Here is a 15,974-nt window from a genome sequence, read left to right on the forward strand (position 1 = left end):
TTAGAAAATGTAACACATCTACTAAAGACACTGCCTACACTACACGTGTCCGTCCTGTTTTAGAATACTGCTGCGCGTTGTGGGAACCTCACCAGATAGGATTGACGACGTATTTCGAAAAAGTTCAAATGAGGGCAGCACGTTTTGTGTTATCCGCAAAATAGGGGAGAGTGTAATTGGAATGATACAAGATGTGGAACGGTCATCACTAAAACAAAGACGGTTTTCGTTGTTGAGGAAGCTTGTCATGAAATTCCGATCACCAACTTTCTCCCTCGAATGCGAAAATATTTTGTTGACGCCGACAAACAAAGCCGTAAACAATCACCATGATGAAATAAAGGAAATCAGAGCTCGCAAGGAAAGATATTGGTGTTCGTTCTTTCCGCGCACTGTACTAGATCGGTTCGATGAACCGTCTACCAGGGACTTAAATGTCATTCGCAGAGTTTGCATGTAGATGTAATGGTAAATGCAGATGTAGATGACTCATAAGGAACCCGTAGAATGCGAGGTCACAAAAGGTCAGTGGTGTTTACGGCATTCTGCCCTCCACATATTGTGTATCAAGCAACCACAATATTGTCAACCACTGGCAACAGGGGACAGGACTGGACGCAGCCAATAGTGGGCACAAAATGAAGCTACCGAGCTTAGTTGAAGTGTTTATTTGACGAGTAACTCACAACAGCGCAGGAGCGCTCGTGATGTTCATACAAAGCAGAGCCATGTCAACAATAAACAAAGCAAGAACTGCATTATATCTGCAACAAGTTGCCAAAATTCTCATTTCGTTAGAAAGGAACCCAAGGAATTCTTTAGAGTGAGAAAGAAGTGGCAGATGAAGTATTAGAGTTTTTGCAAATGATTCACTGGAATTTGAGCTGTCGTATACTCTTGACTGTGCGGACAATGTCCATGAGGAGTATAGCGACGACGATACGTGCTTGACAAGTGAAAGTGATATTGAAACAGGTGTCTACCTGTATAGTTCGTTATCCTTGCCGCAGGGAACCGCAAATTCCGTTTCCAGTGAAAGGTCGTAGAGGATTAAACACAACTGCGTAAATGGTAGATCATCTGGAGCATAGTAAAATAGAAACAATTATAAAGAAATAATGAATACATCCGCAACATTACGGCCGTGTAGTGTGTAACAAAAACTACTGATATTCAAGATATGACAAGGCGCACTTGCTACAGACACTGGTCTTTTGCTCGTTTCGATGTTGCTCTACACAATTTACAGTATGTGTAAGATCGTGACCTACAATGCACATAAAACTACGTGCGACGTAGATTATTGTGATTTCGAGGGAAAGTGTGGATTGCTGTATAACTTCAAACAGCGGTACAGCATTGGAAGACATGAGATAACAAAATTTTAAATAACTTTATGATCCACAGCAAACTGCGACGAAATTGACCCTAAAATTTGTAAGTGATATAAACAAACTTATCCCATCATTCAGTAGGGAATTTATCCGGATTAGAAGAGTAAATGTGTATAAAAGGAACCCTGGAAGTTAAAGGTACCAAGAGAGTTGTATCTAGATCAATTAACATCAACGCTTTAATGCTTTGGTATACAATCATGCCGACTGTTAATCTAAATAAGAACTGGGCTGTAAAGTTTTTTGTTGTATTGCGCGAAGTTGGAGCTGCACTGCCCCCTACTACTATTTGTCGAGTGCGTGATCTTGGAATGCAGTAGGCAATATATTCGTCGTCGAAGGATGAGTGGGAAAACTGACTTAAGAGAACTACAAATGTGATTTCAGTACTGCTTTTGGCCAACAGCTGACTTCCGTTTTCTTGATTCCTGGTCTGCGTATAAAAATCATTCTCCTGTAGAACATACTATCCTTTCTGAAAAGTGTGGGACATTCCAATTCATACCACCTGCAACGACTTGACAAATTTAGCCTTTATAGTACTATATGTATATGTATAAGGTGTCTGTTCTTTCGGACATGTCCGCATTCCATCACATTTTACTTGTTCTCATCACTTTGTTGTACCATTATGATTCTGTATGCATTCTTTAAGAGTGGACAGTCATTTGAACGTCCTGCTCGGTTTGCAACCCCCAATTCGATCTCGATGGTGTGAATCTTTGGGATCACAGTGGTGCACCGTTTCCCATTCGCCGTTCATGGTGGATGTTAATGGTTTGTTTTGGACATTTATTGAGTGTCCACGATGTCCATTTTGCAAAGTGCAATACATGAATCCCACAGGAGATTGATCACTTCACTTCCATTACAATCATTTTCTGTCGCCCTCATGCTGCACGTGGTGCGTCATTAGCCACTAATATTTTTCATTTGATAACTGTCAACACTGCACTTTCAAATGAGCATTACTAAAAACTGAACTTACTACCTCACACTCAAGGAGTTCTCTGTCAGTCATTACCTCACATAAATAGGTTCGTTGCCTGTGACGGTGAGTATCCGGAACACGGCGCTGAGGCTAGACGCACCGTTTGATACATTATTAGAATGAATAGCCTATTGAGCAGAGAATACATGCTGAGAGTTAAACAAACAATAACGATAGTATTTAAGAGCATTAGAAATGGGATTGGCTATTTCAATTAAAGCTGAGCCAAATGGTAGCACTTCTGATACCAAGGAAACAAAATATTGCATAATGGACAAAGCAAGGAAGACGTAAGAAGCAGAATAACAGAATAAAGGGTGTTTTGCTAGCCTCTACTACGTTAGTATAGACAGAGGTCCTAATTCGAGAAATAACAGTGTGCAAATGTAGGCATTGAGCACAGCGTCGCATGGAAGCGAATGGAACATGAATAAAAGAAAATCTAAGAGTCTGTTACGTGGTATTACGATACGAATTTTGAAATTAAGTGTTATGATAAAACTGCAAATCAGAAATTTACGCGAGAGACTGTCGAGGAAAAGAATATGCTGGAAACGTTAACTAGTAGGAGGGACAGGATGACACAATGTGTGTGAAACATATGGGGGTAATATCTGTGGTGTTACTTGGAGTCGTACAGGGCAAAACAGTTGTGGAAACAGAATAGAATATCCACAGAACATAGTTGAGCACTTGGATGTAAATGCTACTGTGAGATGCAGAAATCGGCGCAAAAGATGAATTCGTGATGAAGTTTACTAAGCGATTCGATTAACTGCCGAAAAAAAAACTCTATTGGGCCACACAGACGAAGAAAAAGACGTAGGGATAGAAAAGGTGACATCACAGACCGCGAGGCCATTATTCCGACTTCAAATGATTCCAACAGTGCGTTAAGCGCACTAAATCGGATTCGTTATTGACAGTCAACGGATGATGCAAATGTAGGGAGAGTCTAAGGCGAGACTTCGTTTACTAGTGTTGGAGTTAAGTTTACAAGGAAAATGTTGACGATTTCCTGAATAATGTATGGATTGATGAGATGCCGCATTCTTAGTTCACATCGTACTCCATCTTAACTGTGGATTTGTTCCAACAGCCAACAAATACAGCTACTTACAAGATTTTCACCCATACAAGTTTATAAAATGGACAGCCACAGCCGTTGAAATTAATGATAAAGTGAACTAGAATGTAACTTCAAACAACTGTTAATTGATTATTTATTCACACGACCGGTTGTAGTTCGTTAAAACAGTATCTTCAGGTAGTAAGTAGTTTCACATGGACAATTACATGCAGAAGCCCTGGCTGTTCATGCTCCTAGAATCCAACCCCGTGAAGGGCAAATAGTCAACAAGTAATAACCGGCAGAGCACTGATGAGTTCGCTGCCCCACTGCTTTGCAGGTTATTGTTTGTAGGCTACTTTCCCTCCATGCCCTTGGATTCTGAAAAGATAAACGTTGGGGGCGTCTCCACGTCCTAATCCATGTGACCCTAGTTACTACCCAAGATGTTGTTTTAACACAAACGGAACTGGTCGTGTGAACTAATAACTGATTAACAGTTCTTCGTAGTTTTGTTGAAGTACAGTTTACCAATTTCAGGACCCCATAGAGTTCTCTACATAGTCATCCATCAGTAAACATTCCCGTTTGACCTCCGTATCAAATGTTCAAATGTGTGTGAAATGTTATGGGACTTAACTGCTAAGGTCATCAGCCCCTAAGCTTACACACTACTTAACCTAAATTATCCTAAGGACAAACACACACACCCATGCCCGAGGGAGGACTCGAACCTCCACCGGGACTAGCCGCACAGTCAATGACTGCAGCCTCAGACCGCTCGGCTAATCCCGCGCGGCTAACCTTCGTATCAAAATGCCAGTTAGCTAATGACGTAACAGTCAGGTCAGAAATGGGTCGATTAATCCCTGAAAACTTTAGCATGCGACACGCTAGACTACATGGTAAAAGTTCAGGTCTGGTCGACTGTGAGTGAAAGCTTTGTGTTTCTCCCCAAACTCTGCTTTGCCTTTACTGTAGCATAGTCAGCGTGGACACTATTTGTAGCGAAATTATTTTTTACAACAGTTAGAACTGTTTTCACACTATATGGTTTCGCTTACGCGTTATCAAAACAGACACAAGTTCTTGCTTTATAATTCGATGTACAAGTCACTTTATAGTATTTTATTTTATTGAAAATCGTTACCTTTAAGGGAAGAACATTGTGTAACTTACAATTACTGACATATGACACAAACTTCGTTATAAATTGTGAAATCGTCGTTTCCGATGTGCTGTGACAGCATTCTGGCTCTGTAGCTGAGTGGTGAGTGCAGATGGCTGCCCTGCGAATGACCCGAGTTCGATACCCCGTGGTGCCAAGGATTATTCCCTAAGGGGAGGACTGGTTCTGGGTGCCCTCAACTTCTTGCCGGCAATTGAGCAGCTAACTGAATGAGAAATATCGTCTGTAAAGTCGGAAAAGGTGCCGGGAGAGCCCTTTGATGACAACTAGCTTGTCGTACCGCATCCCCACGTCATAAGGCAGAAGATGACACGATGATTGGTTGACAGCCCTAAAGCCATCACGGCGTGGACGAGAACATTGTTTCTACTAGGCAGCTGCCTCATTACGAACAACTTTAACGATCAGGTACAGTCTGCTACAAGCTACCACAACGTTCTCGCCAAAACACAAATTTCACACGAAAATCTTGGTATATGAGTGATGTTTCACAGCATACTTCGAAACAACCATTAACCATACTATAGATTGTAGAACATAGGTTACAGTATAGTTCCTTTGTAGCTTAAAAGCCAAGTTTCGCTGAAATGAAACACTCCTTTTTAATTACATGAATTGGACCGTATCTCCAAAAATACTGACTGGAAAAATGTGAGTACCCAAACAATTGGGAGCACCTTTTTTTTTATTAAAGTCTCTTCTTTTTTCGTGAATCTTATGTTGTCAGTCTCTGACACACAAATTAGATTCAGCACCCCATCCTCCGTAAAAAGTACTGGCGGCATCAGCAATCTAGGTGTTGAGATGCCTTGCTTCTACACGGAGATTCCGGATTCAGTTACCTGGCGTCACCTAATACTGATTTTGCTCTGGGGGAAAAGTATCTAAAGGAGTGGTCCCTGAATCACGTGTCCTAGTGAGAATTTTGGGCTGAATAAATAAATTGTGACACAGACATGCTTTGCACCGACGGGATAGCAGATTGAATGACTTTCACCAGAATTACAGCCACCTAACGTCATTTTAGTCCACTTATTATTACATAAAAAAGGAATGATTAAGCTGCACTTGAGTCTGCTGGGAAGTTGTCTATATACCTGTCCTTCATTTCATACGTGACCGTGTGCTGCACCTGCTGAGTCCTGATTCCTAATGATAAGAAAACATACAGTTGCCTCAACTGTGCTGTGCTAGTACAATTGTTCATGAATACCTCGCTATGATTGTTGACGCAAAAAGCTTTTCAACAACTGCACGTATACAAGGGAATACTGAAACATATGAAATTGTCATGGAAGAATTGGAAGAAATATGACTCAGGACCTGACACGAATACAAAAGAAATATTCCTTGAGAAAAGTAGAACTCCCACAAGCTGCTTTCTCACTTTATGAAGCGAAGCAATATCAGTCAGTTAATAAACCTTTATGCAAACTGAATGAAAAACTCCCGCCCACAGGCTATCTTACGGGAGGTCAAGGAATCTGAATACTTCTGGAACTCGTAAACAATAGTTTAATCCGACTGTGACGTTTTTTAATAATTAATAAATTATGTGCAAAATGAAATACGTGCGGCATAAGTGAAGACACTACTTTAGCATTTTATACTTTTCTGTATCTTTCTGTGACAGATGTCGAAAAAATGGTTCAAATGGCTCAGACTTATCTGCTGTGGTCATCAGTCCCCTAGAACTTAGAACTACTTAAACCTAATTAACCTAAGGACATCACACACATCCATGCCCGAGGCAGGATTCGAACCTGCGACCGTAGCGGCCACGCGGTTCCAGTAGCGCTTAGAACCGTACGGCCACTCCGGCTGGCCTGACAGATGTCACCTTCACGATCTGATTACACTGTATCAGCTGCTCATGTCATTTCTCCTGCTTTGAATGCCTTGTACTGCAATGACGTGATAATGGATTTCTTTTGCAGGTGTACCGGATTTGGCTGTCAGCATGCGGACCCTACTCTTTGCGTTGGCAGCGCTGCTCCATGGTAAGTTCTGAAAGTCCTTACGAGTAATGAAGATTTTTTAATGAAGTTTTCTCCTAATTCTGGTATTATAGTGCACATGAGCCCGTAGTGGAGATGAAAACCATATACCGGCTAATGTTGTCAGCGCTTCACAAATTTCTGCTTAGCGCAGTCTCTGTCGTAAAATTTTGGCTAGCCAATGTAGTTCCATTTTTCGGATTACGTTAATAGTACTGACGATTTTCTCGGTTAACTGCGACTCTTTCCTTAAAATAATAATAATAATACTTTAAGTGCATGTACTTTTGTTAGAACTTTGGATCTTATTTTCAATGGTCTAAGCAAGAGCGATCTGTCAAGTACAGTTTGGCTATAATTACATTAATTACTCTCATGGTGCTTATCTAACTCCGTTTAAAGGGTCTGGGGGATTAGATATTTACAGTTTATATTAAATATCTAGACCTTCATGTGAACAGCGAATCTATATCGTCCTGCCATCATGGCAAAGATAATTGTGGAAGCGCTCAGAACTTACTTCCAGCCACGACGAGAAACTCTCAGAGCAGGGTTCTCGTAAGAGTTTCATATAAACTTCTGGACATTAAAATTGCTACACCACGAAGATGACGTTCTACAGACGTGAAATTTAACCAACAGGTACGAGATGCTGTGATATGCAAATGATTAGCTTTTCAGAGCTTTCACACAAGGTTAGCACCGGTGGCGACACCTACAACGTGCTGACATGAGGAAAGTTTCCAACCGATTTCTCATACAGAAACAGCAGTTTACCGGCGTTGCCTGGTGAAACTTTGTTGTGATGCCTTGTTTAAGGAGGGGAAATGCGTACCATCACGTTTCCGACTTTGATAAAGGTCGGATTGTAGCCTATCACGATTGTGTTTTATCGTATCGCGACATTGCTGCTCGCGTTGTTGAAGATCCAATGACTGTTAGCTGAATATGGAGTCGGTGGGTTCAGGAGGGTAATACGGAACGCCGTGCTGGATCTCAACGGCCTCGTATCACTAGCAGTCGAGATGACAGGCATCTTATCGGCATGGCTGTAACGCACTGTTAGGCCACGTCTCGATCCCTGAGTCAACATATGGGGACGTTTCCAAGACAGCAACCATCTGAACGAACAGTTCGACGACATTTGCAGCACCACGGACTGTCAGCTAGGAGACCAGGGCTGCGGTTTTCCTTGACGCTGCATCACAGACAGGAGTGCCTACGACGGTGTATTCAACGACTAACCAGGGTGCTCGAACGCCAAAACGTCATTTTTTCGGAAGAATGCATGTTCTGTTTACAGTATCATTATGGTCCCATCCGTGTTTGGCGATATCACGGTGAACGCACATTGGAAGCGTGTATTCTTCATCGCCATACTGGCGTATCGCCCGGCGTGTTGGCATGGGGTGCCATTGGTTACACGTTTCGGTCGCGACTTGTTCGCATTTGCGGCACTTTGAACAGTGGACGTTACATTTCATATGTTTTACGACCCGTGGCTCTACCCTTCATGCGATCCCTGCGAAAACCTACAACGTCTGGTCAATGGTGGCCGAGCAACTGGCTCGTCACAATACGCCAGTCACAACTCTTGTTGAACTGTGGTTATTGTGTTGAAGCTGCATGGGCAGCTGTACCTGTACACACCATCCAAGCTCTGTTTGACTCAATGCCCAGGCTTGTCAAGGCCGCTATTACGGGCAGAGGTGGTTGTTGTGGGCACGGATTTCTCAGGATCCATGCACCCAAATTGCGTGAAAATGTAATCACATGTCAGTTCTAGTATAATTCCTTTTTCCAATGAATAACCCTTTATCATCTGCATTTCTTCTTGGTGGCCTGTAGTGTATGTACCTCGCACTGCCGTGGCCTCATGCAATTTACGCCTCCATGTTGTTTCAGGAGATATACGACAGCTATCAACAAAAGGTATTGCTTTTATGCATGGGAGATCTGGGAATCCTCTCCAACGAACCCACTGTTCGTAGAAACAATGGAAGCACACTATCCAATACGTAGCGAATGCCTCGACGGAAAACACTAACAACGCTATGGGGAAGAGGTTTACGAATGAAATTTTCCGCATAAGTCGGGATGCTACACCCACCGCTTTTGAATCCATAAATCAATACCACCAATTGTGGAGGAAATATTCAGTTGTATAAAAGCAATTAGAATAACTGAAAAAAATTTAAAAGGAAAACAGCCTTACGGGCCCTTAAATTAATAAAAAATTACCTTACACAACTATAAATTTAACGTAACTGCGGATCTGGAAAATTAAGTGAATTATCAGGCCTTGTGAGTATGAAAAATAGCAGCCTGTAAAAGCCATTAGGTTTCAAAAAATACTCAGACACAAGAACTGATAAATACGTGATTAACTGCCTGGAAAACATTCAACAATATGATGTTACGAGAGCCAGAAAGATTTACATAACAGTCAGCACATTCTCGACGTTTGCCGTTCACATCGGTCGCGCGTCTGAATTCCGTGCTCGAGAGATCATGTGACAACAACGGGCAGGAGGGCGTGAGCACACCAATAACGGCTTCTAGAACACACAAACCCAGCATTAATACACAGTTCACTAAAATACTAAAATGCAGGAAGAGATGTTAAAGGTTATTGTGTGACAATTGCAGTTAGTATTAAATCAATTGTTATTTAATGTCTCAAATGACGTGAAATTTCACTTGATAAATTTATAAACCACAACTAGCTCAAAATGATAATGACCAGACAATCCGCACACAACCTTAACTACCAAAGCACCGTCTCACGGCGCAAAATTGTTACTATTTTATTTGCCAACAATGAAGAAGTTTGCAACTCCAGTTTAAATTAGGGGCTGAAGTCTAATACAGAGAATAAACTTTGGTTCATAAAAGTGACCACTTAACATTTTAACAATAATAATAAGAAAGGGATCGCTGAATATCGACCACACCTGCAATTCAAGATAAATACAACGGAACGATACCAGGGCACAGCGCAGTTACTTGGACTTGCAATACCAAGTACCCATGACCCACGTCCAAGTGGTTTAAGGAATGACTAACGAAAATCAAAGTGGCTACATGGAGCAATCTAAAAGTTCCATCACAAAATGGCTCACCACTTAAAGTTAGTGCAGGAGCTCGCTGTTAACATGCACGCCAGAGTAAACTCCCGTGTTTTCTCCAGGATTGAAGATAGACACAACTCTTAAACAAAGCCTATGTTAGTGGGTGGTGACTCCAATTCCGCTGGCCACCAGACCCAGCCGCCGGAATGTCAACATCGTGCGTCCTCGCAGTACGCCAAGCGCCGACTAATTACTCTCGATGTTTCGTGCGCTATCGTCCCTCTGTCGCTGCGCCGACCGAGTCTCCGTCACTGACCGCGACCGAGTCTCCCCTCGCGAGACGCGGCCTTCCTAAATAGAAGGCGCTAGCCAACGAGGGTGCCGAAAAACGCGTAACTTCGACAGAGAATCTATCCTGTGAAGAGCATCGCAGGATGTCACGGCTCAGTGCTAATTGTGCAGTCAAGTGCACTAGAAATTCGACGCTGCCATCCATTCCGGATATTCTTTGTTCCTACTGTCCATTTTATTTATAAATTTAACAAGGTGGGTTTCCAATCGAAAAATCGCTACTCTGGTATCGGACTATGCAAAAGTTGAATGGCTACTGGAGCAAATGGACCTCGATGTACGTCAGACGCCAGTGACACAGCAGCGGTGCACTCGAATAGTGGGGACACCGCCTTCTTAGGTCTCGATTTGGATCCTCGCTCGTATTTGACCTGTTGACAGCGTTTTGTCGAATGTTAGTTGCACTTCTTTGTTGCACAGGTTTCTATTGACATTCTCTTGTCGTGTCGTATCCACCTTTCGGTCAACCCTGTTTCTCGACTCAGGTGTGTATTTGAGTGCCGTCCGCTGGTCCCGTCCGCAGGTGACCTTCCCGTGTTGTGCCATCATCGTTACTCTCGTGTTTTTCTGATGTATGCCACTCGCGGATATGGCGACGAGGAAAATGAAAGTTGTTTCGAAGTAAGTAAGCTAAATCGGTTCGCCTGCTCTAGCAATAGCAACAATTGGGCACCAGCAGCAGACGGACTTGTCAAAAAAGTCACTTCAGCTCTTGGCGAACAACTTCTTGTGCAGAAGGTCGCTGTGCCCGAGGAACCGGCGCTCTAAGTGCTCGATACCACACTCCGTCTTCCGTCGTTTCGTCCTTTCACTGACGCTACGGACGACTGAGACAGATATTTGCATCGACTTCTAGGACATATGAATTCTGCTGACTAATTATTATTTCCAGTGGTACAATGTGGTTGCCTCCAGGATAGAATATCATCATTAACGTAACAAGCCACGACAGTCATACCGCTCATGGGTGACTGACTTGCAAGGGCTCAGCCGAAAACATACTTGGGTCAATCTAGGCTGTATGTCTTCCTGCGCCGACTACTTGATTTATGATATAGTGGTTCAAGTGGGACCTGACCCAAAGATTCGCACGGCGTCGTTAAATCACATAACGCGCATTCCTCGTTCGCTCGAAATGGCGCAGGCAGCTAGCGCACGGCTCATGGAAGCGCCGATAGTGGCGCAGTTTACGCGCCATTAAGTGCACTACCCCAGCGTTGTAAACGTACAACGCCCCCAGTTAGCAACAACGTCGTGATTCGTCTTTGTCCAATGTTGCTATGGCTCCTAAGCCTCCAGTCGCCCTCGATGACGGCTACGGGGCCGCTTCCTTGATGCCCGCAGTATTTGTCCTCTCAAACACGAGAGGACTGTCCTGCTCCTGAGCACATTCAGCAAGGAGGGGCATCTCCGCTCAGTATTTCGCAAACGCACGACCCTCCCTCACCCGGCGCCACGACCACACCATGACACGGTACACGTGCTGCAAACAGTACGTTATTCCTTCATGTAAAAATAGTTTCTCAAGCTTCACATGTCTAACTAGGACATCCGATTTCAGGTGCACAGTCGACCTACCATCTCTTTGATCAATCAGGGGACTTATGTCCGGCTAGGTTCACTTGATTTGCACCTGACGTTTCGCAGTTTGGTAATCAATGAAGACGATGCAGTTCCACTTATTTGGTACTTCCCGAATGCGGCAACGTACAAGTGCATTACTCAGCTTTTGAAATTCCTTGTCATCAACCATCTTTGGGCTACCAACGATTTGGCCTCGACGGTTTCACGGCATGTGAATTTTCTATCTCAGAGATAGTTTCCACTATGGTCACTTTCCAGGAACTGGACGATCTCTGCAAGGCGTTTTCACCTGTCTTTCAACCGGATTTCAGGTGTGCTTCAGACTTTCAAGATCTCATCACTATTTCGCCGGATGACACATGCAGTAGCCGCCCACTTCAGGCATCGTAGCGCCTACTGCATCGGCATCCCACTTCACGTCTAACTAACACGGGATGCCTGCTTCACAGGGCATATATTGACCAGGAGAACCTACATCATGTGAGTTGTCAACACAAATATTTAACGGCAGCCACAAGACAACAGAACACCAAATCTCCACCAACTGCTGCCAGGGACCGCTACCCGTTCGCGGTGATTGATGAACAGCTTCACCAGGGTTCGCAGCTAGCCCAGGGACTATTCTGATGCCCCAGGCACGTAATCGCAAATAGTTCCGGCATATACGTCCGCCAAACGAGCTTTATAGGGCGGCGCACTGCCGGCAAAGAGTAGTTCGACGCACCGCTTGGCAGCCACGGCCAGACGCCTCTTCTAGCTGGCTGATCTCTTGCAGATGGACTTGGTACAGTCGACGAACATCTTGAAATTGTAGAACTTTGAATGTGATTTCTCCCCGTGAAGAGTCTGGTCTTTTCTATTATGTTATATTTGTGCCGATCCACAGTTGGGATCGAGTCTATTGTTCTTTTGGACATTGTATTATTGTTTCGTTTGGGTGAGTCCAGTGAATTGATTTCCTACTTATGTTTTCCGCAATTGTATTCTGCTAGTGCCGGTACTTCATCACGCCTTGGTTTTATCTGTTCAGACCGATTCTGGTGGCCTTATGGGCTCCCATGAGGCAGGAACTTGATCGTCTGCAGGCAGCTGGAGTTGTAGAGCCTGTTTAGTCTAGTTTGCAAGGGGCCACGCCCAATAGTCTTCATCCAGAAACAAAAAAGTGTGGTTTCGCTTGTGTGGAGATTTCAACGCAACCATCAACACTCCCCAGCATGAAGATCTGCTCACCAAACCGGCTGGGGGGAAACATTTTTCCAAGATCGATCTCGCTTATGCATACGTCCAGCTAACCTTAGATTTGGCACCTTTGAACATTGGAGTCCTTATCACGCCGTTTGGGTCGTTTAAATCAAGCGTCTCAACTTTGGCATTATATCGTCCTTACGACATTCCAGCAATTTCTGGAACAGTTGATACAACATGAATTACTTGGATGACCTTGTTGTCACAAGATCCTTCCGTCAGGAGTATTTGGAAAACCCCGCACCCTGTTCACGACCCTGCAGGATGCGGACCTATGTTGTTGTTTGGAGAAGTGCAGAGTTTTTCAACCAGGATTGGAGTGTTTGGGGCACTGGCTTTCTAAAGAGAGGACGTGGCCTATTAATTGGAACGTTGTCACCATCAATTCTTTACCTAGCCAGATGAACTTACTTAAATTACAAGCGTTCTTGAGCAAGCACAACTGTTATGTTAAATTAATATCCCAGGTGACCCACATTGCACAACCTCCCAATCACTTGAAAAAAATAGGGGATAACTTATATCTGGACCCCCCCCCCCCCCCCTGAGATCAGCCTTTTGTCAAACGGAAAACCGCGGTGACATCTGCACCTTGCCTCATGCCCTTTCCTCCTGATCGACTGTTGGTTGTACCAGCTGATGCATCTGCCTAAAGCATGGGAGCATTCTTGGCACCCACGAATGGGGATGGTTCCTAACAGCCTATAGCATACACATCCAAGACGTGTCACCATCAAAGCGCAACTACTCCCAGATCGAAAGGAGGGCTTGACAACAATGTTCGCTTCGCTGTCAATATATACCATGTCTGCGTCTTTGGAATGCATTTCACACTAATTACAGACACAAGCCATTGGTGGCGTTATTTGGGTCACATTCAAACCTCCCAGAACGACTCCTCTAGCGCTTGGTTGTTGTTCCTCACTGCCCCTACAATTATAATATTCAGTACAAGTTGACAGATGGCCCCATCTACTGAGCGTTCTAATGCTGACGCATTGTCCCGTCTACCAGCAGACCTGGACCCTGATTTCGAGCAACATGACATCATCTGTTGCCACAATGATGGCGAACAATATTATACATTGGATGGTTTTCCCCTTATGGCCAAGTGTGTCGCCACGAAAATGCGTTCTAGGTGCTACACTCTGGAACCGCGAGACCGCTACGGTCGCAGGTTCGAACCCTGCCTCGGGCAAGGATGTGTGTGATGTCCTTAGATTAGTTAGGTTTAAGTAGTTCTAAGTTCTAGGGGACTGGTGACCTCAGATGTTGAGTCCCATAGTGCTCAGAGACATTTTGAACTAAAATACGCTGGGACCCCACACTGTGGCAGGTCCTTCGCTATGTAATCCATGGCTGGCTCCATTATCTCACCTGTCAGTTGACGACAGAACTCCATCCCAGCTTCCTCGCTGACTTGGTTGTGCGTGATGTCATCCTTTAGGATACCGAGACGGATGCATATCGCGTGGTTGTTCCTTCGGAATTACGTCGTCCGGTATTGAGTTTGCTCCACCGGGGTCATTGGGGCATGTCCTGCATGAACACGCTGTCATGCCGCTATGTGTACTGTGGCCTGAGATCAACGAGGTCATTGAAAAGATGGTCTATAGTTGCACAGCAGCGCCCCATCAGTCCTTTAGCCCCTGGCCTACTCCTCGCCATCCATCTCGATTTTGCAGATCCATTCTTGGGTTCTATGTGGTTACTTATTATGGATGCTTATTCAGGGTAACCCTACGTCAAACGCATGGCATTCACGATAGTCGAGGTCACCGTGATCGTAGTAGGGTCGTTTCGCACATTGATCTCTGACGATAGCTAATATTCGTATTGTTAAAGATAATGTTAATTGATTTCGGTTGAAATGTTTCATTTGATGCAATTCCTGGAATGTAAAGAAATAAAACTAACACACCACCTCGATGCACCATAAGGGAAGTGTTACTGCAGCGCTGCAATCGCCTAGATAATGTCTCATCATGTGAATACACTGGCCAATAGGGTCCCTCGCAGCCGGCATAAATACTGACGCAGCTCGACCACTCAGCAAGTCGTGTACTTAGTTTCAGAGCATTCTTTATTATCTCAATCGTACTACTGACTACTCGTCTATGACTTTCCTATGGTACTGGTTTTCCTCTTTGGTCTCGATTTCGATTGTGGATCACACTTGACATGTTGACAGTGTTGTGTCAGAAGTTCGTTGCACTCCGTTGTTGCATACAATGCTTTTGGCTTGTTCTTATTGTGTTGAATCCGCCGTTTGGTCAGCCCTGTTGCTCAACTCTGGCGTGGGGTTGAGGCCCTACCGCAGATGGGCTTCCCGCCTTGTCCCATTATCGTTTACCTTCTGATTTTCTGACATATGCACCGTTATCGTCCCACTTGCTTTTGTAGCTATTATAAGCATGGACACTGATTTAACCAAATCACTTTTCGGTAGAATGTAAGGTATCCATCTCTTCACAGTTCCATCGAATACTGTTGCCACTGACAGTGTAGTAGTACGTGCGACGTCACAAAATTTCTATTCATACCAGGAACTGCATCGCATGCTATATGACTGAAAATCAAGCGCGAAGTGCCGCTTGGTGTACACAACAACAAGTTGAGACAGGCCGAGCTTCAGCCGGCATACATGAAGCATATAATGCTCGTGAGCAATCCTGTACGCCGTTGCCGACACTGATAGGGGAACACAAATTTTGTCATGTACAATAATTAAAATAAGTGAATAGATTTTAGTAAATGCAAGACATAGACGAGGCTTTAACTCATCTTGAAGTCTTTCATATTCGACACTTTAATGAAATGGAAATTGTTAACAGATCCAGGAATTAAATTATCAAACAGTGTCTACTCACATTTTTTATTTGCAGAGGATCAAATTATGATTCAACTGCCAGAGGTACAATTACAGAAATCTCTGCATCTTTTAAATAATGTTTGCATATCTTATATCTTTAGAATAACAGTTAATAAAACCATATTTTTAATTTTATAGGGAACGATCCAACCAGAACAGTAACTGTGTTAGAAGACAACGTTTTACAACTAGTATCGAATTTAAAATATCT

The 15,974-nt window shown here is 43.8% G+C and overlaps 1 protein-coding gene across 1 annotated transcript in view; it reads left to right on the plus strand.

Annotated features, from left to right (window-relative positions):
* The window catches only part of LOC126335702 (Down syndrome cell adhesion molecule-like protein Dscam2), a 1,471,118-nt gene that overhangs the window by 336,301 nt on the left and 1,118,843 nt on the right, over positions 1-15,974 (plus strand). Inside the window, exon 3 of the mRNA XM_049999160.1 lies at positions 6,581-6,643. Within this exon, the coding sequence (XP_049855117.1) occupies positions 6,581-6,643 (63 nt within the window). The remainder of the gene's footprint in view (positions 1-6,580; positions 6,644-15,974) is intronic.

This window comes from Schistocerca gregaria, chromosome 2, assembly GCF_023897955.1.
Source record: "Schistocerca gregaria isolate iqSchGreg1 chromosome 2, iqSchGreg1.2, whole genome shotgun sequence".
Classification (NCBI taxonomy): Eukaryota; Metazoa; Arthropoda; class Insecta; order Orthoptera; family Acrididae; genus Schistocerca; species Schistocerca gregaria.